At 45.2% G+C, this 21,473-nt stretch overlaps 1 protein-coding gene across 1 annotated transcript in view; it reads left to right on the top strand.

Annotated features, from left to right (window-relative positions):
* The window catches only part of PCM1 (pericentriolar material 1), a 1,078,029-nt gene that overhangs the window by 166,047 nt on the left and 890,509 nt on the right, over positions 1 to 21,473 (top strand). The window contains 2 exon segments of the mRNA XM_029604912.1: positions 4,311 to 4,488; positions 4,707 to 4,816. Coding sequence (XP_029460772.1) covers positions 4,311 to 4,488; positions 4,707 to 4,816 — 288 coding nt within the window.

The raw sequence follows: 21,473 nt of genomic DNA, 5'->3' as shown, positions 1-21,473 counted from the left end.
ACTGTCTTGTATTTCTGCTACTGATCACTCAAATCTAGGCTATCTTCATCCAACTTTTATTCCTTAGCAATCGTGTTGCTTGTAATTCTCCCTCTCATGACTGCCTTTGCATTTTGTCAGTACAGAATGGGTGTATTTATATGAGTGGCTTCATATTTTTTCCAACAGTCTACCAAAAATAATTTATCATGAGCCAGTGCAGGTATGATCTGCCACAAGGCCTTGGTAGAGATATGCCCCATGAGATGCACATGACTGGAAACATTGGTTGGAGATCACTAGAGTTTCAATATTCACAATTTCAGTTAACACATTTTTCAGACATTTAAAGATGATCAATCCTAATGTGGGTTGGATGAGCCCTCACCTGAGTATAATCCCTCACAAGCAGGTTGAGAAGTCTCCAAACATCAACTAAAGCTAGCTGATTGTGCAAAAATAATACTTTTTTACAGCCTCTGAACTGTTACAAAACCACTGGGGGATCGATCTAAATTAGAATCTGCAACACTGTTTAAATCGTGCTTTCACAGCATCTCAACAGCAAAAGCCCCCCATATCCCCCCCCCCCCCCCCCCCCCCCCCCCCGCCAAACCAACACTAATGTACAATAACAAACATCACTACTCTCGGGCATCAGGATCACTAGAAAACATGTGATGCAACTCTGGACCCAAAGTAGAAAGAACAAACTAATAACTTACTCCAGGAGCAGCATCTAAATCGTGATAAAATTTGATACTGCACAAGCCATTTGAATCTGATTAACGAAGGTTTGCTGTTTCTTAAAAATCAACTGTCCGTACGCAGTTGCTGGCAGTCTTCAGAGCCCCTGAAAGCATAGAGCTACTGGGAAACAAATCATATGGCTAATACCCTGGATCCCGGTCTAAAATACCCATGTTGTTCGAGTCCACAAAAAGATCCTTAGGTGCCCAAGCTAAACATAAACTTGGTAAAGAGTTTAAATCCAGTCACATAACAAGGAGTATATTAAAAGTAACAGTAACCATGCTTCTATAGAGTAGAGCCCCAATATATCATTTGAAAAACAGAGGTGCAAGTCTTATCTTTTTAATGATAGAATGACTCAGTATGCATCACGGCCTCAATGTTGGTGAGTAATAAACCACCTCTTCCTGGAATTTCACATAAATAATCAAATGATCAATAACTTCTGGGCTTGCCCCATGGTAAGCCCAGAAGTTATCAAAAGGCTCAAAAATATTTTCCCAGCAAAGCATGACTACGAAAAACCTTAGCAGCAAGAATGAGATCAGCTTTTCAGCAATTGTTGAAAAAACTCCTTGGATGCGGACACTGATTCCAGCATAAGCATTTTCACTTCATGCCAGAGCTTGAGCCTCGCTGGATATTGCAGCACAAAGTGAATGCCTCAGTTCATTAGGGCTGTGCAGATTGGAGCAAAATTGCACTGCTTAATTACAACCTGATTGAAAAAATCTTGAAAGATAGAGTACTATGCTGCCTTTCCAGGTAAGATCTTTAACTTTGCGACTTGCTTGTCAAATATTTATTTTATTTATTTATTTAGTGATTTTTTTTATATACCGCGGCACGTTAAAAACATCACCTCGGTTTACAATGAACAATAAATCAGCAACAGGCTTTACAATTAAATGAAATTAAGAGGAAACATTATAAATACCACATAAAACAAAACTATTAAACCAATGATAATCATATTCTACAGTTGAGGCATGCCTAATAAGGAAGGGAGATCAGAAACAGGTAAAATAAAACTTAGCAAAAATAGCATTTTCATGAACATATTTTTAAAAGGTGGGCCAAAACCACCTGTTGTCTCATGCGAGAAGCAGACTTTGGACCTACTCTGGAGGCTTGTTCCATGATCACGGATACTGCATGATCAGTTAATTTTAACTCTTGGATCAATTTATTTTCCAGCAAATCAGTTCATCTGCTAAGCTTTCCGAGACACCTACAAAAGCGTAAGTTATTTAGCCTGGAGTGATTCTCCAGTTCTCTAGTCTTGATATCTTTTTCCACCACCATTTTTTCCAGCAGTTAAATTCTTCCTCCCAAGGCATGATTTACCTTTACCGAAGATATGCAAGTCTTGGCTGCCTCAAGTTGCTTTTCAGAATCGGTGATGGAGGTCTTCAGCTTTGTAATATTCGTATTCATGGCATCATACTTAGTATAGTACCTCAACCACAACTTTAGTCACAGTTGCAGTCACCACATCATCTAAGGCTCCTTCCAATGTTTCTTCTTCGATGTCAGCCATTTTGGAGTCTGTGTCTTTGACGTTCCCTTTTCTCGTTACTTTAGTAGATAGATATCTAGATCTGATTTGATCACAACTCAGTCACAAGAACATGCCATACTGGGTCAGACCAAGGGTCCATCAAGCCCAGCATCCAATCCAGGCCATAAGAACCTGGCAAGTACCCAAAAACTAAGTCTATTCCATGTTATCGTTGCTAGTAATAGCAGTGGCTATTTTCTAAATCCATTTAATTAATAGCAGGTAATGACCTTCTCCAAAAACTTATCCAATCCTTTTTTAAACACAGCTATATTAACTGCACTAACCACATCCTCTGGCAACAAATTCCAGAGTTTAATTTTGCATTGAGTGAAAAAGAACTTTCTCCGATTAGTTTTAAATGTGCCACATGCTAACTTCATGGAGTGCCCCCTAGTCTTTCTATTATCTGAAAGCGTAAATAACCGATACATATCTACCCATTCTAGACATCTCATGATTTTAAACCTCTATCATATCCCCCCTCAGCCGTCTCTTCTCCAAGCTGAAAAGTCCTAACCTCTTTAGTCTTTCCTCATAGGGGAGCTGTTCCATTCCCCTTATCATTTTGGTAGCCCTTCTCTGTACCTTCTCCATTGCAATTATCTCTTTTTTGAGATGCGGTGACCATAATTGTACACAGTATTCAAGGTGTGGTCTCACCATGGAGCGATAGAGAGGCATTATGACATTTTCCGTTTTATTCACCATTCCCTTTCTAATAATTCCCAACATTGTTTGTTTATTTGACTGCTGCAGCACACTGAACCGACGATTTCAATGTGTTATCCACTATGACGCCTAGATCTCTTTCTTGGGTAGTGGCACCTATTATGGAACCTAAGATTGTGTAACTATGGCATGGGTTATTTTTCCCTATATGCATCACCTTGCACTTATCCACATTAAATTTCATCTGCCATTTTGATGCCCAATTTTCTAGTCTCACAAGGTCTTCCTGCAATTTATCACAATCTGCTTGCGATTTAACTACTATGAACAATTTTGTATCATCTGCAAATTTGATTACCTCACTCGTCGTATTTCTTTCCAGATCATTTATAAATATATTGAAAAGTATGAGTCCCAATACAGATCCCTGAGGCACTCCACTGCCTACTCCCTTCCACTGAGAAAATTGTCCATTTAATCCTACTCTGTTTCCTATCTTTTAGCCAGTTTGTAATCCACAAATGGACATCGCCACCTATCCAATGACTTTTTACTCCTATAGTTAAAGCTTACTCTGGATTTGCATCAGCAAGGAAAAAGCCAGAATAAGTTTAAAATTGAAAAGTTCAAGAGGTGGAACCTAGAGCTCCTAGTTAACATGTCCTGCTGGTCTCACTGCATCATGTGATGACCCCCCCCCCCCCCCCCCCCCATTTTCACTTTTTATCTGCAACTGAAAAGATTCGCAAAAATTGATATATATGACCTGCGGTACCAAAAAGGTGTACATATGCTTATAACCTTTACATGGTAACTTTACACAAGTATCTTTAGGTGCTGTTTCAAAAGGGCTACAGAGCCAGTAATTTGGCTAATTGCAAGAATATATATTTCATGTTGAGCATTTTTAAATTTACCTGTTCTTTTCGTAAGTTTCTAATTTTTCTTTACTCTGTCCACTCAGTCGGGTTGCTTTTGCTGTTTCCTTGGTTTTGGTAGACTTTTTCTTCTAACAATTCTTCTTAGTCTTCAAGATAGCAGTTAAAGATGCCTTCATATTATTGGAAAAAAATTCTCAAGTTGTGATACTAAGGGGAAAGCCCCAGCCTCCTGCTCTTCTTTTTGGAAATTCAAATTGCATTATTTTTGAATTGTCCATTTATGAATATCTTCCTAAAGTGTTTTGAAAATGGGAAGTGTAGCAATTGAAGAAACTATCATCTGCAAAGTAATGTAGGAAAATTTTGTCTGCCAAGTTAAAATTATGATTTGTGTTGCTTAGTGTAATTGATATACTCTTCCTGAAACTATAGTTCTTGGTACTAACCATAGTTTGTTACTTCAGGCTGTAGACCCGAGGCAGGAGGCTAAAGAGGAACTAGAAAATCTAAAGAAACAACATGACTTACTAAAAAAGATGCTACAACAGCAGGAACAGCTAAGAGCTCTTCAAGGAAGACAAGCTGCTCTACTTGCCCTGCAGCACAAAGCAGAACAAGCCATCGCTATCATGGATGATACTGGTATAGGAAGAAATAGATATTTTTTTTAAGTTGGCCTAGAATGTTTGATTGAAAACTATCAACTCTCTAACAGTGCTTCAAAGTTGGACAATCTTGCATCGCTAAATACTTAATTCTGCATGCTGCTTTAAATAAGTATTTGCTATTTTACTTCATTTATTATTTTGAATAACTTCTATTTGTGAATTTTGAGATAACTAACTTTTTTTGTTTTGTAGTTGTAACAGAGACCACAGGTAGCATATCAGGGCTAAGTTTAACATCTGAGCTAAATGAAGAGTTGAATGACTTAATCCAACGTTTCCACAACCAGCTTCATGACTCACAGGTGCCTTTTTCTCTAAATTTACTTTACATATATATATATATATATATATATATAAAAAATTTAATTTATATTGTTTTTTGGAAATTCAATGCAGATTATATTTTATGTCCAACAGATGAGTTTTAAGAAACATGTCTATATAGTCATAATGTGTTCAGGGCTTGTCATGTTTTGGTAGTTTATTTTGTATGTCATAAAACAGCAATTTAAGCCAGTATTAGGGCTAATGTGTACAGACAATTCTCATTTCTATATGTTTGGCAAAAAAAAAAAAGCAACCTGAAATATGCATGTTAAACTATGTAGGATGCAAAATGTGAAAATAGAGAACTAGTGAATCTTCGGGCCGATACAGTAAGGAGCGGTAGGAAGAGCTGCGTTAGTGCCGGGCGCACCCGCGTTTGCCGCACGCACAGTCCTGCTCACCTACCGCTCGATACTGTATTTAAATAGCTTGCAAATGCAAGCCGTGTCCAAGAAGCGTCTGTGACGCGTTAGGCCTGCGCAACCCATTTTACTGTATAGGCGCTTAATACAGCGCCTATACAGTATCCTGGGTGCGCTGGTACCTGTCATTTCAAATGTCATTTCAAATGACATTTGAAATGCCAGGCACCAGGAAGTGGATCCCAACTTTAACCCATGAAAACTTACTTTTTGTTGCTTTCAGCCCCTTCCCTTCTCTGCCGTCCTCCGGAGGGGGCAGCCGGCGGCGAAAGCAGCTTGCAGCGGACCCCCCGCGCAGGTCCCGGTTTTCCTGGCTCAGCCCTCATCTGAAGATTGTGAAGTCAAGTAAGAGCCCACTGTTATGTGCCCTCTCCAGTCACGGCGCGAGCGAAGCAAAGCGTACTTTCATTGGCTTGAGCGCCCGTCAATTTGGGCGCTCCAGCCAATGAAAGCATATGGACGGGCGTGCGTGACGTCACGACTGCCCGTCCATGTGCTTCATTGGCTTGAGCGCCTGTCAATTTGGGCGCTCAAGCCAATGAAAGCACATGGACGGGCGTGCGTGACGCACGCCATGACGTCACACCCGCCTGTCCATGTGCTTACATTGGCTTGAGCACCCGTCAATTTGGGCGCTCCAGCCAATGAAAGCACATGGACGGGCGTGCGTGACGTCACGACTGCCCGTCCATGTGCTTCATTGGCTTGAGCGCCCAAATTGACGGGCGCTCAAGCCAATGTAAGCACATGGGCAGGCGTGACGTCACGGCGTGCGTCACGCACGCCCATCCATGTGCTTTCATTGGCTTGAGCACCCAAATTGACGGGCGCTCAAGCCAATGAAAGTACGCTTCGCTCCGCTCGTGCCGTGACTGGAGAGGGCACATAACAGTGGGCTCTTACCTGACTTCACAATCTTCAGATGAGGGCTGAGCCAGGAGACCCGGGACCTGCGCGGGGGGGAATGCTGCAAGCTGCTTTCGCCGCCAGCTGCCCCCTCCGGAGGACAGCAGAGAAGGGAAGAGGCTGAAAGCAACAAAAAGTAAGTTGGTAACATGTCAAGTCACTTCGGGAGGAGGGGATTTTAGGTTTTTAGGTTTCCTTTTGGGGGAAAGTTTGTCGTCTACCCTTACCCCTGCCTCTAACGTAGGGGTAGGCGGTAATTTAGGTTAAACGCGCGGCAAAACGGCAGGGTAAGAAAGCGATAGTTGAGGCGCGCGTTACTGAATGGGTGGGAATAGCTAATTCGATCGTTTACATGTAATATACATGCCGCGGGCGGAAGGGGTTACCCGGTGACTTAAAGAGGCGGTAAGAGTAGGTTAAAGGGGATAGTGTATCGTGGGTTGGACTAACGCTTCCGAAAAGTGAGTAGAAAGTGGGTTAGGAGCAGGGTAACCGCGGCCGCACTTTACTGTATTGACCTGCTTAATAGCTAATTTATGGCTTTTGGCTTTGTCAATACATCTCAGACTTTTATCCAGTATGATACCAATTTAACAATTAAATTCACACATCAGATGTTGAACACATACCCCCCTTTCTCTCTCCCACACTTTCCCTGCAATAGGTTAGTAGAGATGAAATGGTGGTGGAAATAGCCAGCATGGGCAGTATGAATCAAAGTGCTTACAGACTCCTCCAGTCCTCCATGTTGATTTCCATTCTAACATGAAACCCATGCAAGAGGAAGAGGGAAGGTACTATGACTGAATGATGACAGCCACTTCTTGCAGGTTGAATTGGAAGTCTGTATGGAGGAGGTGGCTCTGTTTTGTTGTGAACCCATCCACTGATTTTTGTGACCCCAATTGGGATTATAACTCACTGTTTTGGAACTGCTGCTCTAGATAGTAATGTGAATCTAGCCAGATGGACCTAAATATAGGTGTAATTGAATATAGTTTTCAAAATAATTAGGAACATATTTGCCATACTGTCAGACCAAAGGTCTGTCAAGCCTAGTAAACTGTTTCAAACAGTGGCCAGTCTAGGTCACAAGTACTTGGCAGGATCCCAGAAGGTCAATGCTGCTTATATCAAGGATAAGCAATGGATTTCACCAAGTCCACCTTAATAGTTTATGGACTTTTCTTCCAGGAACTTGTCTAAATTTTTTTTTTTAAAACAGCTCATTAACAGCTTTTACCACATTGTCCTGCAAGTCCCCTAGTCTTTGTACTTTTGGGAAGAGTAAACAACCTTTCCACTCATTATTTTATAGACCTCTATCATATCTCCCTTCAGCAGTCTCTTTTTCAAGTTGAAGACTGCTAACCTCTTTAGCTTTTCTTCATAGGGGAATCGTTCCATTCCCTTTATCATTTTGGTCGCCCTTCTCTGGACTTTTTCTGATTGTCACCTTTTTTGATATGTAGTGAGCAGACCTGCACACAATACTCAAGATGAGGTTGCACAATACTCAAGATTTATCTATCTATCTATTTATTTATTTATTTATTTAGAATTTTTATATACCGACATTCTTGATAAAAATATCAAATCATATCGGTTTCCATTGAAACAGAACAGTCGCAGCTATGGCGTTACATTGAAACAAGTCGTCAAATCATTAAATAACAGGTGAATATAGAAAAAAATAATAATAATTATAAATAAGCAATTATAAATAAAACAGGTGAATATAGAAAAAATAATTATAAATAAACAATAATAAATAAAACCATTATAGATAACAGTTGATTATAAATAAACAGGTCGTCAAAAAACGAATGACAAATATAATGGGGCAGCAAAACAGTGGAAAAAAAGCGATACATAAAGTAAGGCGACTAATATATATTGCTATGAGTAAGTGGAATAGGAAGGGCGTGGTGGGGCCCAGAGGAATCGGGTGGCCATGAGGAAGGAGAGGGTTGAGAAGCTCAGGCTGAAAGATGGATTGAGAAGATCTGGTTGAAGGATGGGCGAAAGGAAGAGCGAGGAGGATGGGGGAAGGAAGAGCGAGGGGGGGGGGTGAGTGGCATTAAATCAGGATCGGGGAATATGCTGGAGAGGTTGTCTCTCTACGAATCGGGGGATATGTTAGAGAGGTTGAGTCTCTCTATGGTTCAGTTAAGTCCATTGACCAGAGTCTCCCTAATGTCCTGTTATGTCCTTTGACCAGTGTCTGAATGTTCTCGAGCCTCCGGGAAGGCTTGTCTGAAGAGCCAAGTTTTGAGGTGTTTCTTGAATGTTTGAAGACACGGTTCTTGTCTCAGCTCCGGAGGAAGCGAGTTCCAAAGGGTGGGCCTGGCTGTAGAAAAGGCACGTTTTCTTAAAGTGGTTTTGATCGGAGGTGCGTATAGAGATCTTTTGTAGGCATTTCTGATTGGTCTGGTAGATGTGTGTGTGCGAAGTTGAAAGCTTAGCTTGAGAGGAGCAATGCCGTGAATGTCCTTGTGGATCATCAACAGTATTTTGAAGGTGATCCTGGATTTTAAAGGGTGCCAGTGCAGGCCTTGTAGGTGTGGGTGTAATGTGGGCTCTTTTGTTTGAGTTAGTGAGTAGTCTAGCCGCAGCATTCTGGACCATCTGAAGGGGTTTAATGGTTATTGCAGGGAGACCTAAGAGAAGAGAATTGCAATAATCTAATTTTGTAAGGATGATAGACTGTACTACTAGTCTGAAGTCGCTGAAATGCAGGAGAGGTTTCAGATTTTTGAGAACTTGAAGTTTAAAGAAACATTCTTTAGTTGGGTTGAGGACGAACGATTTTAAATTGAATAGGTTATCGAGCCGAACTCCAAGGTCTCTGACAGAGGAGGAGTGGTTGATGGTTGTTTTTGCGAATTGGGATGCGCTTTGTGAGTTGAGGAGATTGTGGTTTTCATCTGGAGAGATGATGAGGATTTCGGTCTTATTTGAGTTAAGGATAAGGTTCAGGCTGGTGAGCAGGTTATTGATGGATTGAAGATAGCAGTTCCAATGTGCCCAGGTTTTTTGCAGGGATTCAGTGATTGGAATAAGGATTTGGACGTCATCGGCGAATATATAGTATTTTAGTTTGAGGTTAGAGAGTAGATGGCAGAGAGGCAGCAGATAAATGTTAAAAAGCGTGGGAGAGAGGGATGATCCTTGTGGGACTCCCAGGTTTGTTTTGATTGGGAGGGATTCTTTATTATTGATTCTGACCTTGTAGAATCTATTTTCAAGGAACGATTTAAACCATCCATGAGCCTCTCCGTGAACGCCGATATCTGATAGGCGTTCCAGTAGGATAGAATGATTGACCGTATCGAAGGCGGCGGATAGGTCGAGAAGAGCGAGAAGGTAGGGTTGTTTTTTTTCCAGATTGAGAAGGATGGTGTCGGATAGGGATGAAAGTAAAGCTTCAGTGTTTTGTGATTTTCTGAATCCAAACTGGAATGGGGAAAGAATGTTGTTCTCCTCAAGGTAGTCGGACAGTTGTTTATTTACAATTCTTTCCATCACTCTAGAGATCAGGGGAAGATTGGCTCTTGGTCGGAAGTTAGCGGGGTCAGATGTTGGAAGGTTGGGTTTTTTTAGTAAAGGTTTTAGTATAGCTAGTTTTAATTGATCTGGAACCTTGCCTTGGGTTAAGGAGCAGTTGATGATGTCTGCTAACGATTTAGAAATGGTGTTAGGAATGGATAGAAGAAGATTAGAGGGTATTGCATCCACTGGGTGAGAAGAGGGTTTTAGCTTTTTTAGAATGCCTTCGATCTCCATTGAGGAAGGGGTCTCAAAAGATGTAAGGTTATAATCCCTGGTGGGAGATGGAGTGCTGGATGGAAGGGTTGTTGGTTGAACTGTGGAGATAGGCTTGAGGAGGTTGGTTATCTTCTTATCAAAGTAGATAGCGAGTTCTGTAGCTTTGTTGGATGCTTGCTCATCAGGGATGGAAGGGGGCGAGGGTTTTGTAAGAGATGAAACGACGGAGAATAAGGCTTTGGAATCGAATGAGAAGTTGTGAATTTTTTTTTAGCAAAGAAGTCTTTTTTTGGCTTTGAGGATAACAATCTTGTATGTATTAAGGTGGGCTTTGTAGGACGCAAGAGTATCAATAGATGGGGTCTTGCGCCATTTGAGCTCTTTACTGCGAAGTTTTTGTTTGATGTTTTTAAGGTCCGGGGTGTACCACGGATTCCTGTTAGCTTGGGGTGGTTTTAAGGATTTCGTAATGGTTGGGCAGGATTGATCTGCAATCTCGCTTGTTATCTTGATCCATGAGTTAATAGCCGAGGGTGCGTCGGTGAGATCAAGACGAACCAACTCTTTTGAAAGCAGTTTGCTAAGATGATCTGTAGAGCAGGGTTTCCTGTATTGCAATGTGGTTGTAGGGAAGACAAGTCGAGGATGGTCGTTAATATGAATCTCGGCAGAGATAATATGATGATCTGACCACGGGATTGGGACGCTAAATGGGATGGAGGCGGAAGATAGACCCTCATTGAGGAAGATCAGGTCTAAAGAATGTCCTGCTTTATGCGTTGGACCTTTGACGATCTGGCTGAATCCGAAGTGGTTAAGTCTGTGAGTAATATGTCGCAGTTGTGGGATAATGGGGAAACGTCCACATGGAGATTAAAATCTCCCATCAGAATGGATGGTTTGTCCCTCTTGAGATGTTTAGTTGCGAATTCGATTAGGGGTGAAGGATCGGAGTCTAAGGTTCCTGGGGGTGCGTAGACCAGAGCAATTTGGAGATGTTCCGAGTTGAATAGGGCTAGTTCTAGGTGACTTATTTTGGTGGATAGTTGTAGTGAGAGTCCAAGTCCCTTTTTTGCGGCTAGCAGTAGGCCTCCTCCCTTTTTTTTGATTCTGGGGATTGAATGAATATCATAGAGTTGGTTGGGGAGGTGGCTTAGAAGGACTGTGTCTGTCGGTTTCAACCACGTTTCAGTAACAGCGCAAAGGTCTGGGTTGTTGTCAGTCAGGTGGTCATTAAGGAGATGGATTTTTTTTGTGATGGATTGGGCGTTGAATAAGATAAGAGTAAAAGAGTGAGGCCGAGCGTTTGTGAGATTGGGGAAATCATGATTGGGGTCAATTTTTGCTGTTGTATGCCTAGTATCCTGGGTTTGTTGGTCTTGTGCTTTGGAGAGTAAGGAATTGTAGGTATGGGGTGTGGGTGCATCTTGCTAGAGTGGATAGGGACCTTATCGTTAGGGGTTATAGGCAAGGAACCGGGCAGAGAACCGGGGAGGGATGTAGCAAGTAGGTGTCTTGTTCTGTAGTGGAATTTTGGAGGTCTAGGAAGCTGGCAAAATCACCTTGAGTCGAGTTTAGAGCTAAATGACAGCGGGGGTATAAACAGTAAGAGTTGGTTTGTAGGTTGCGGTGGATAGATGAATGTCCAGATGAGAGCACAAAAGGGCTGGATGCTGGGGGTGGCTGGATGCTGGGGTGGCTGGATGAGTGCTGGATGCTGGAGTGGTTGGACAATTGCTGGAGTGGCTGGATGAGTGCTGGATGCTGGAGTGGCTGGATGAGTGCCAAGAAGCCAAGAAGCAGCTCAGATTTGGGACTGGGCCATAGCACACTCAATTCTTCTACAAGCCACTTATCTGGCAGGCATCTGCAAAATAATAGCAGATCGCCTCAGTCGTCAGTTCCAACCACACGAGTGGTCCTTGGATCCAAAGATAGCAGCCAAGATCTTCCAACGCTGGGATCAACCAACAATGGATCTCTTTGCATCCCATCTGAACTACAAAGTGAACAGTTACTGCTCCCTGTTACAACAGGAGAACAACCTACCAAAGGACGCCTTTGCTCGCCATTGGAACTCAGGCCTGTTATATGCGTATCCACCTATACCACTCATAACCAAAACTCTAGTGAAGCTACAACAGGACAAAGGGACCATGATACTCATAGCCCCATACTGGCCTCGACAAGTTTGGTTTGGTTTCCCACACTGCTAGACCTCTCAGTCCGGGATCCCATTCGTCTGGGAGTAGCTCCCACTCTCATAACTCAGGATCAGGGTCAGTTGCGCCATCCCAACCTTCAATCCCTATCCCTGACAGCATGGGTGTTGAAAGCTTGATCTTACAACCACTCAATCTTCCAACCACTATATCTCAAGTGCTGATAGCTTCACGTAAACCTTCCACTAGAAAGAATTATTCCTACAAATGGAAACGGTTTACTTTGTGGTGCACTCAGAAATCTTTAGATCCTTTCACTTGCCGCACTACTTCACTACTAGACTACCTATACCATCTTTCAGACTCTGGTCTTAGGACTTCATCTGTAAGAGTACATTTGAGTGCAATCTCAGCTTACCATAACAAGCTGGGAGATGCACCTATTTCTACACAACCTCTAGTAAGTAAATTTATGAGAGGTTTAACACACTTAAAACCTCCAGTTCATTCCCCAAGCATACAATGGGACCTGAACGTAGTCTTAGCCAGACTCATGCGTTCTCCATTCGAACCCATAGATACCTGTGACCTTAAATATCTTACATGGTAAACTGTATTCCTCATAGCCATTACATCAGCTAGAAGAGTCAGTGAGCTACAAGCACTTGTCACATACGAACCTTTCACAAAGTTCCTACATGACAGGGTGGTCCTCCGTACTCATCCCAAATTCCTTCCAAAAGTAGTCACGGAATTCCACCTGAACCAATCTATAGTTTTACCAACATTCTTTCCAAGACCTCACTCTCACCAAGGAGAAAGAGCCTTACATACCTTGGACTGTAAACATGTGCTATCCTTCTACTTAAACCGCACTACAGTCCAAAGGAAATCCAGTCAACTATTTGTATCTTATGATCCAAACAAACCAGGTAAAGCAGTGGGTAAGCATACTTTGTCAAACTGGTTAGCAGATTGCATACAGTTTTGTTATGAACAAGCAGGCCTTACTCTTCAAGGGCGAGTAAAAGCACATTCAGTCAGAGCAATGTCAACTTCAGTAGCACACCTTCGCTCTATACCTATTCTGGACATTTGTAAAGCAGCAACATGGAGTTCTCTTCACACCTTTGCAGCTCACTACTGTTTAGACAAAGAAGGAAGACAAGATTCAGCCTATGGACAATCTGTCTTAAAGAACTTGTTTCCAGTATAATCCCAACTCCTCCTACATCCAACCTGCTGTGATCTTCGGCTGATTCATTTCAACAACAATACTTCACTGTTGCCTCAATCCCAAATGACTCAGCCTCTAGCTTGCTAATCACCCATATGTGAGGACTAGCATCCTGCTTGTCCTGGGATAAAGCAAAATTGCTTACCTTGTAATAGGTGTTATCCCAGGACAGCAGGATGTAGTCCTCATGAAACCCACCCGCCACCCCGTGGAGTTGGGTCCGATAAGTTTTATTATTTTATTTTTTGGCTAACGTTAATTGCTACAAAACAGACTGAAGGGAGACCCCTGAGGCAGGGAATATCATGGCATGTTGGGCATGCTCAGTAGGCACTCTGGTGCCAGTCAAAAGTTTCATAGAAACTTTGAAAAAAGTTTTTCCGTACATAGGGCTCCATTACTGATGTCACCCATATGTGAGGACTACATCCTGCTGTTCTGGGATAACACCTATTACGAGGTAAGCAATTTTGCTTTCCCTTTCCACACGTCGTGTAGGGTCCCTCGCTCCTTCTGGTATTTCTGCAATCTGGTAAGTCCTTCGTACTTTTGTGGTTGATCACCAAAGGTTCCTTTCTCGGAGTTTGCCGACCATCGACCACTTGCCATTTTTTACTATGGCATCGACCGGCTTTCGCCAGTGCTCCCAGTGCCTCCCACTAGGTCTGTGATGACCCAAGGGTCATCTGACCCGTCTTGATAACATGGAAAAATTATTCAGGTCCAGAAAGTCGGATCCGTCTTCTGCCTCGGGGACCTCCACTCTGCTTGGCAAGGAGATCCCATTTTCGACTCAATCGGGATTGCCCCTCCACCGTTCCCTGGCCCCAGTCTAGGTACTGGGGACTGACTGCGGTCTTTGTCATCACGTTCCCAGTCGGGCTCTTCGGCGTCGCCTTTGCTTCCGGGCAACCTGCTCGATCCAATGCCTCCAGGCGGCTTCCACAGACACCGGTACGGAAAACTTCTGTCAAAAGTTTCTAAAAACTTTTGGCTGGCACACTGAGCCTACTGAGCATGCCCAGCATGCCATGATATTCTCAGCCACAGGGGGTCTCCCTTCAGTCTCTTTCCTCCCCCCCCCCCCTTGCTGTAAGCATAGCAGATTAGGAGCTCTGGGAATTTTCCCCTCACTTTATTCCTCAAGGAAGAAAATATTTTCAGTCACAAAATAATTGTCATCGGGTCTCCCTTCAACATAGTATCGGTGAGTACATTTTTTGAATGAATTTTCGGTCGATTCCGATCACCCTCACTAACGGTGTCCGCCGGTCATCGACCGTTACTCGGCCTAACTTTCTATCATGGCCTCCGGATTCAAGAAATGTCCAGATTGTAACCGAACTATGTCGATTAGCGACCCCCACAATGTTTGTGTTTTGTGCCTGAGATCAGGCCACGATGTCCGGGCTTGTTCAACTTGTGCCCAGATGACACCAAAGGGCAGGCGTGCCAGATTGGACCAGATGGTTTTTTTTTTTTTTAAACAACTCCTTCATCGTCAACATCGTCTCCAAGGAGAATATCTCTCTCGGTCGCAAAATATCGAGGAGAAAAGAGGACCAGTGACCGTCCATCACAGACTCCATTGGTGTCCTCCGTAGAGTCTTCCTTGGCATTGAAGGAACATCGGGGAAGAAAGACGCCATAGACATCGTTCCACTGACCCATCGGATGGAACGGCACAGCCATAGACATCGAAGGGCATCGAGCCGATGCCCAAGTGAGTCCGGGTACTGGAACCAACATATGCCCTACCATACCCGAGGAACCGAGGCGGACTCCACTGGGCTCGGTGTTAGAGACTGTGCCACCACGTTCAGTCGTGGAAGTGCCAGTAGCTCCAGTCTTACCTTCCCCAGTGACAGTGGACCCAGTCCCAGTCCCAGTTTCGAAAAGCCATTGTCGAGGCTTTTCGAAACTCCAGCCTCCTTCCGTACTACCAGTACAGACACCGACCCAGGCATAGACATGGGATCTGTCGATATTTCAGCCTTTGCTTTTAAAAAAAAGAAAAATTGACGCCGTGATCGGTATATTTCCTCCACCGGCACAGACGCCGGTACTTCCGGTGCAACTATCGACTCCATTGATGCCGGCGCATCCACTGGTGACTCCTTCCATTCCGATCCCAGGTTCATCGGAGGAAGATGACAGGGACTCGGATTCCGTCCCAGGGCCATCAGGCCTTCATCATCTAATACCGGCAAAACCATCGATGCCAGTAAAAGATCCCTCGATGCCATTGCGTCCCGGTCCATCAGGTGATACCCGGCATCTGTTCCCATCGATGCCATAGAGACCCATCGATTCTCCATCGATGCCTTCATTACCTCCTATGTTGCCAAAGCAGATTCCATCAAAATCTACTTTTAAGACAAACATCTACAACCAGATGATCCTGATTCACCTTATCATCCTCTGTATACTCCCTGGAAGGATGTGGTTCTCACAGGACAAGCAGGATGGTTGTCCTCACAAATGGGTGACATCGAGGATGGAGCCCAACCACGGAAAACTCCTGTCAAAGTTTCTGGAACTTTGACTGGCCTCTACTGGGCATGCCCAGCACGGCACCAACCCTGCAGCCAGCAGGGGTCCCCCTTCAGTCTTCTTTTTTCCGCACAGCAGTAGCCACGCAGTTAAGGAGCTCTTACCACATTCCTGACAGGAAACTCTTCTTGAACGTCTTTGAAGTAAAATTCGCCCCACAGGGGTCTCTCCTCTATCTAAATTTAGCCCGCGGTGTTTCGGTAAGTTTTTTTGCCGTTTTTTGCCGATTACCGTCGAGTTTTGCCTTCGTGGCCTGCTGGCCGTCGACCGTCCTGCGGCTAAATTTTTGGTCAATGGCCATGGCGTTGGGGTTCCGTCGGTGCCCAGATTGTACGCGCACCATGTCTATCAGACCCTCACAGAGTCTGTGTATTATGTTTAGGGAGTGAGCATGATGTCCTGACTTGCACTAAATGTGCCCTTATGACACCAAAAGGTCGCAAAGCCAGAATGGAGAAGATGGGACTCCTTTTCCATGCTCACACTCCGCCGTCCATCGCATCGACGTCCTCGGAACCGGTACCAAGTCCTTCCATCGTCGGCAACCTCCCGGTGACAGTCTGCCATCGACGTCTCCATGACCATAGACTCCCGTTCCTTCCCCCGAGGATCGTGGGGATCAGAGGGAAAAGCATCGTCATCGACATCGCAAGTCTCGGACCATCGAGGAATCAAAGTCATCGACCTCGGTACCGTCCGAGCCGCCACCGAAGAAGTCTCGATCAGAAGTGGCACCGTCTACTTCTGTTTCTGAGACACTGAGGCAACCCTATCCCCATCGGGGTTTGGGAGCCGCGATTCCACCGGTGACGGTGGTCCCTCTGGCTCAGCCTCAGCCTCCCTCTTCTGCGGAGCCGGGTATTGTTACCCCAGGTCTCCGGGAAGAACTGGACCGGCTGGTCCAGGAGGCCATCGACAAAGCGATGCAACGGTTCCAGACTCCTTCGGCATCGACTCCGCCACCGAGAGTGGAACCAGTCACCGACCCGATTCCAGCAGCGCTGGCACCGCTGCTCGCCCGGATGGAAGCGCTCATGACAGCCCTTCCACCGGTGATACCTGGGTCACCGACAGCACCGGTGCGCTCCCCGATGCCAATTTCATCGGGTGCAGAAACACCGTATTGAATTCCTCCTTCGGGAGTAGTCCCATTGATACCGTGTCGTCCATCGCCACCGATACATTCCTCCGGGGCGATACGCACATCGGCTCCATCGATGCCTTCGATGCCCGCACCAATGCCTCGGAAGGTATTTTCGATGCCTCCGGTGATTCCTTCGGGATTCTCGGAGCCTCAGCCGGGACCTTCAGGTATCCAACTCCCTCGTGGTCCTACAGGTCAACAACCTGACCCTTATGACACCTGGGGTGATGATACTTCCACAGATACCGATAATTTACCTTCACCACCCTCTCCTGCTGAAAGCAGAAAGTGTTCTCCCCCTGAGGACCTCTCTTTCACAAATTTTGTGAAGGAAATGTCAGAATTGGTCCCTTTTCAGCTTCAATCGGAGCAAGATGACAGGCACCAAATGATGGAATTACTCCAATTTTTGGATGCCCCAAAAGTCATCATTTCCATTCCAATTCATCAGGTTTTTCTAGACCTTCTAAAAAAGAATTGGGAAACTCCTGGATCTGTTGCTCCAGTAAACAAAAAAGCTGACTCTACTTACCTTGTACAGTCAGCACCTGGCTTTCAAAAACCACAGCTAGACCACCACTCTGTTGTGGTAGAGTCCGCTCAAAAGAAAGCTAAAAGAATGAAGCCATACTCATCCATACCTCCTACCAAGGAGAGCAAGTTCCTAGATAGTATAGGCAGAAAAGTATACCAAGGAGCCATGCTCATTTCCAGGATAGCTTCTTATCAGCTGTATATGACCCAATACAACAGGGTCATTTTTAAGCAGATACCTTACCAGAACAATTCCAACAACACCTTCAAACCCTCGTACTTAAAGGATTTGAAGCTGGAAAGCATGAGATAAGAACATCTTACAACATCTTCGATGCTTCCACTAGACTATCTGCTACAGCCATCTCAGCAAGACGCTGGGCTTGGCTTAAGTCTTCTGACCTTCGCCCGGAGGTTCAGGACAGGCTCTTCGACCTGCCCTGTTTAGGGAATAATTTGTTTGGTGAGCAAATTCACCAAATAGTTGCTGAATTAAAGGATCATCACGAGACCCTTAAGCAGCTTTCATCCATTCCTTCTGACTTCCCTTCTAAACAACCTTTTAAGAGGGAACCCAAAAAGTCATTCTTCCGTCCACGGAAGTATTATCCCCCACACACCAAGTCTAGGTCAACGAGGCCATATCAAAAGCCTCAGCCTCACCAACCTCGAAAGCAAAAGCCCACAACAGCTCCGCAACCAGGCCCTGCGTCGGGGTTTTGACTTTCACTTAGAGAGCAGATGCCTAGTCCCTCTACCAAACATACCAGTAGGAGGTCGACCATGCCACTTTACAGAAACATGGCATCGCATCACCACAGATCAATGGGTGCTAGCGATAATTGCACAAGGTTAACATCTAAACTTCCTAACTCTTCCTTCGGACTCTCCACCTCTGCAAGCGTGGAGACTTACCGACCACTCTGTTCTTCTAGAGCAGGAAGTTTCCCTTCTCCTCCAGTCCAATGCTATAGAACCCGTTCCTCTCTCACAACATGGACTAGGGTTCTATTCCAGGTACTTTCTGATCCCAAAAAAGTCAGGAGGACTTCGACCAATCCTGGACCTAAGGGCTCTCAACAAGTACCTTCACAGAGAAAAGTTCAAGATGGTAACCCTGGGCTCGCTTCTCCCTCTGCTGCAAAGAGAGGACTGGCTCTGCTCTCTAGACCTCAAAGACGCTTATACCCACATTGCGATAACTCAGTCTCATCGCAAATACCTCCGATTTTTAGTAGGCCAAAACCACTATCAATACCGAGTGCTCCCATTAGGCCTAGCATCCGCACCACAAGTTTTCACCAAATGTCTCGTAGTGGTTGCAGCGTTCCTCAGGAAGGCAGGCGTCCATGTCTACCCCTACTTGGACGACTGGTTGATCAGGGCCACAACCCAGCAAACCGCTCGGTCTTCTCTGACCCTGACAATCCGAACTGTAATTTCCCTAGGATTTCTTGTCAATTACGAGAAATCCTACTTACTCCCATCTCAAACCTTATCCTTCATTGGAGCAGACTTGGACACTTTACAGGCAAAAGCCTTCCTTCCTCATCAACGTGTTCAAACCCTTGTGTCCCTAGCTTGCCAGATGCAGTCTCAACCCACAGCAACAGCTCGCCAATTTCTCATTCTGCTGGGACACATGGCCTCCTCAGTTTATGTGACTCCAATGGCCCGTCTGGCCATGAGTCATGCAATGGACTCTGAAATCACAATGGATCCAATCCACTCAGCCTCTGTCGACCATTGTTCGCATCACCGATGCACTCAGTCTGTCTCTTGCCTGGTGGAAAAATCAGTCCAACCTCCTACAGGGCTTGCCCTTTCACCCACCAGATCCTCAAGTAATTCTCACCACAGACACTTCCAACCTCGGCTGGGGAGCCCATGTAAACGGTCTACAAACTCAAGGATTCTGGTCTCTAGAGGAAGCCAAAGACCAGATAAATTTCCTGGAGCTTCGAGCAATCCGATACGCTCTCCGGGCTTTTCAAGATTGCCTATCAAATCACATAATCTTGATTCAGACGGACAACCAGGTGGCCATGTGGTACATCAAGAAACAGGGAGGCACAGGCTCCTTCCTTCTCTGTCAGGAAACTGCGCAGATTTGGGCAGAAGCCCTCTCCCGTTCCATGAACCTCGGGGCCACCTACTTGCCGGGAGTAGAAAATGTTTTGGCAGACCGGCTGAGCTGTGTCTTCCAACCACACGAGTGGTCACTCAATCCCTTGGTAGCGACCTCTCTTTTCCAGAAATGGGGTTATCCCCACATAGACCTTTTTGAGTCCCCTCAGAACCACAAAGTGGCCAATTACTACACTCTCATTCGGTCTCAGCACTCTCGGCCCAGGGATGCATTCTCCCTCCCGTGGACAACCGGTCTGCTTTATGCATTCCCTCCACTTCCTCTTCTGTTGAAGACTCTTGAGAAGCTACGTCAGGACAAGGGAACCATGATCCTGATAGCACCGCACTGGCCACGCCAAGTGTGGTTTCCCATACTCCAGGATCTCTCCAGCCGCAGACACATTCCCCTGGGAACGGACCCGCATCTGATCATTCAAAACGACGGATGCCTCCTCCATCCCAATCTCCAAGCCTTGTCCCTGACGGCATAGATGTTGAAAGGTTAGTCCTTCAACCGCTTAACCTATCGGATTCAGTTTCTCGTGTCCTCATCACTTCACAATAGCCTTCCACAAGAAAATCTTACTCCTACAAATGGAAAAGGTACACATCATGGTGCACTTCGCAGTCCCTTGATCCCCTTTCCTGTCCAATTCCTAAATTCTTGGACTATCTTTGGCATTTGTCAGAATCAGGTCTAAAGACCTCTTCCATTCGAATGCATGTCAGTGCGGTAGCCGCCTTCCATAAAAGTATCGGGGGTGTCCCTATTTCAGTACAACCCCTTGTAACACGCTTTCTTAAAGGCTTGCTCCATTTGAAGCCACCTTTACGTCCTCCGGCCCCATCTTGGGACCTTAATCTGGTTCTTGGTCGCGTTATGAAACCACCATTCGAACCTCTTCACTCCTGTGACCTTAAATATCTCACATGGAAAGTGATTTTTCTTCTGGCTATCACTTCAGCTCGCAGGGTTAGTGAGTTACAGGCCCTAGTTACCTATCCGCCCTACACTAAACTCCTGCAGGACCGGGCAGTACTCTGCACTCACCCTAAATTCTTACCTAAGGTAGTTTCGGAGTTTCATATTAATCAATCCATCATACTACCTATTTTCTTTTCCAGGCCCCACTCCAACTCCGGGGAACAGACTCTGCATACCCTCGACTGTAAACGTGCTCTAGCTTTCAATCTAGACCGTACAGTTGCCCACAGGAAGAGCACTCAATTATTCGTCTCTTTCCATCCTAACAAGTTAGGGAAACCTGTGGGTAAGCAGGCTCTTTCCTCCTGGTTGGCGGACTGCATCTCTTTCTGCTATCAGCAAGCTGGCATTCCCTTTCAAGACCGTGTTAAGGCACACTCTGTGAGGGCCATGGCGACTTCAGTAGCACACCTTCGATCGGTGCCGCTTCCTGACATCTGCAGAGCTGCTACCTGGAGTTCTCTCCATACATTTGCAGCCCACTACTGTTTGGACAAAGCTGGAAGACAGGATTCCATCTTCGGCCAATCTGTCTTGCGTAACCTTTTTCCAACATGACGTACCAACACCCTTCCGCCTACCCGGTGGGGTGCGGATGTCCTCTATCAAACTTCATCCCAGTTGTTGTGTCTGTTGCACGCCGTTGGGTACTTTTGGTGCACGTTCGGACATCCTCAGCTCGGTACTCACCCATTTGTGAGGACAACCATCCTGCTTGTCCTGTGAGAAAGCAAATGTTGCTTACCTGATGTAACAGGTGTTCTCACAGGACAGCAGGATGTTAGTCCTCA

The sequence above is a fragment of the Rhinatrema bivittatum genome, chromosome 1 (assembly GCF_901001135.1).
Source record: "Rhinatrema bivittatum chromosome 1, aRhiBiv1.1, whole genome shotgun sequence".
Classification (NCBI taxonomy): Eukaryota; Metazoa; Chordata; class Amphibia; order Gymnophiona; family Rhinatrematidae; genus Rhinatrema; species Rhinatrema bivittatum.
This window is presented reverse-complemented; position numbering and strand designations above follow the sequence as displayed.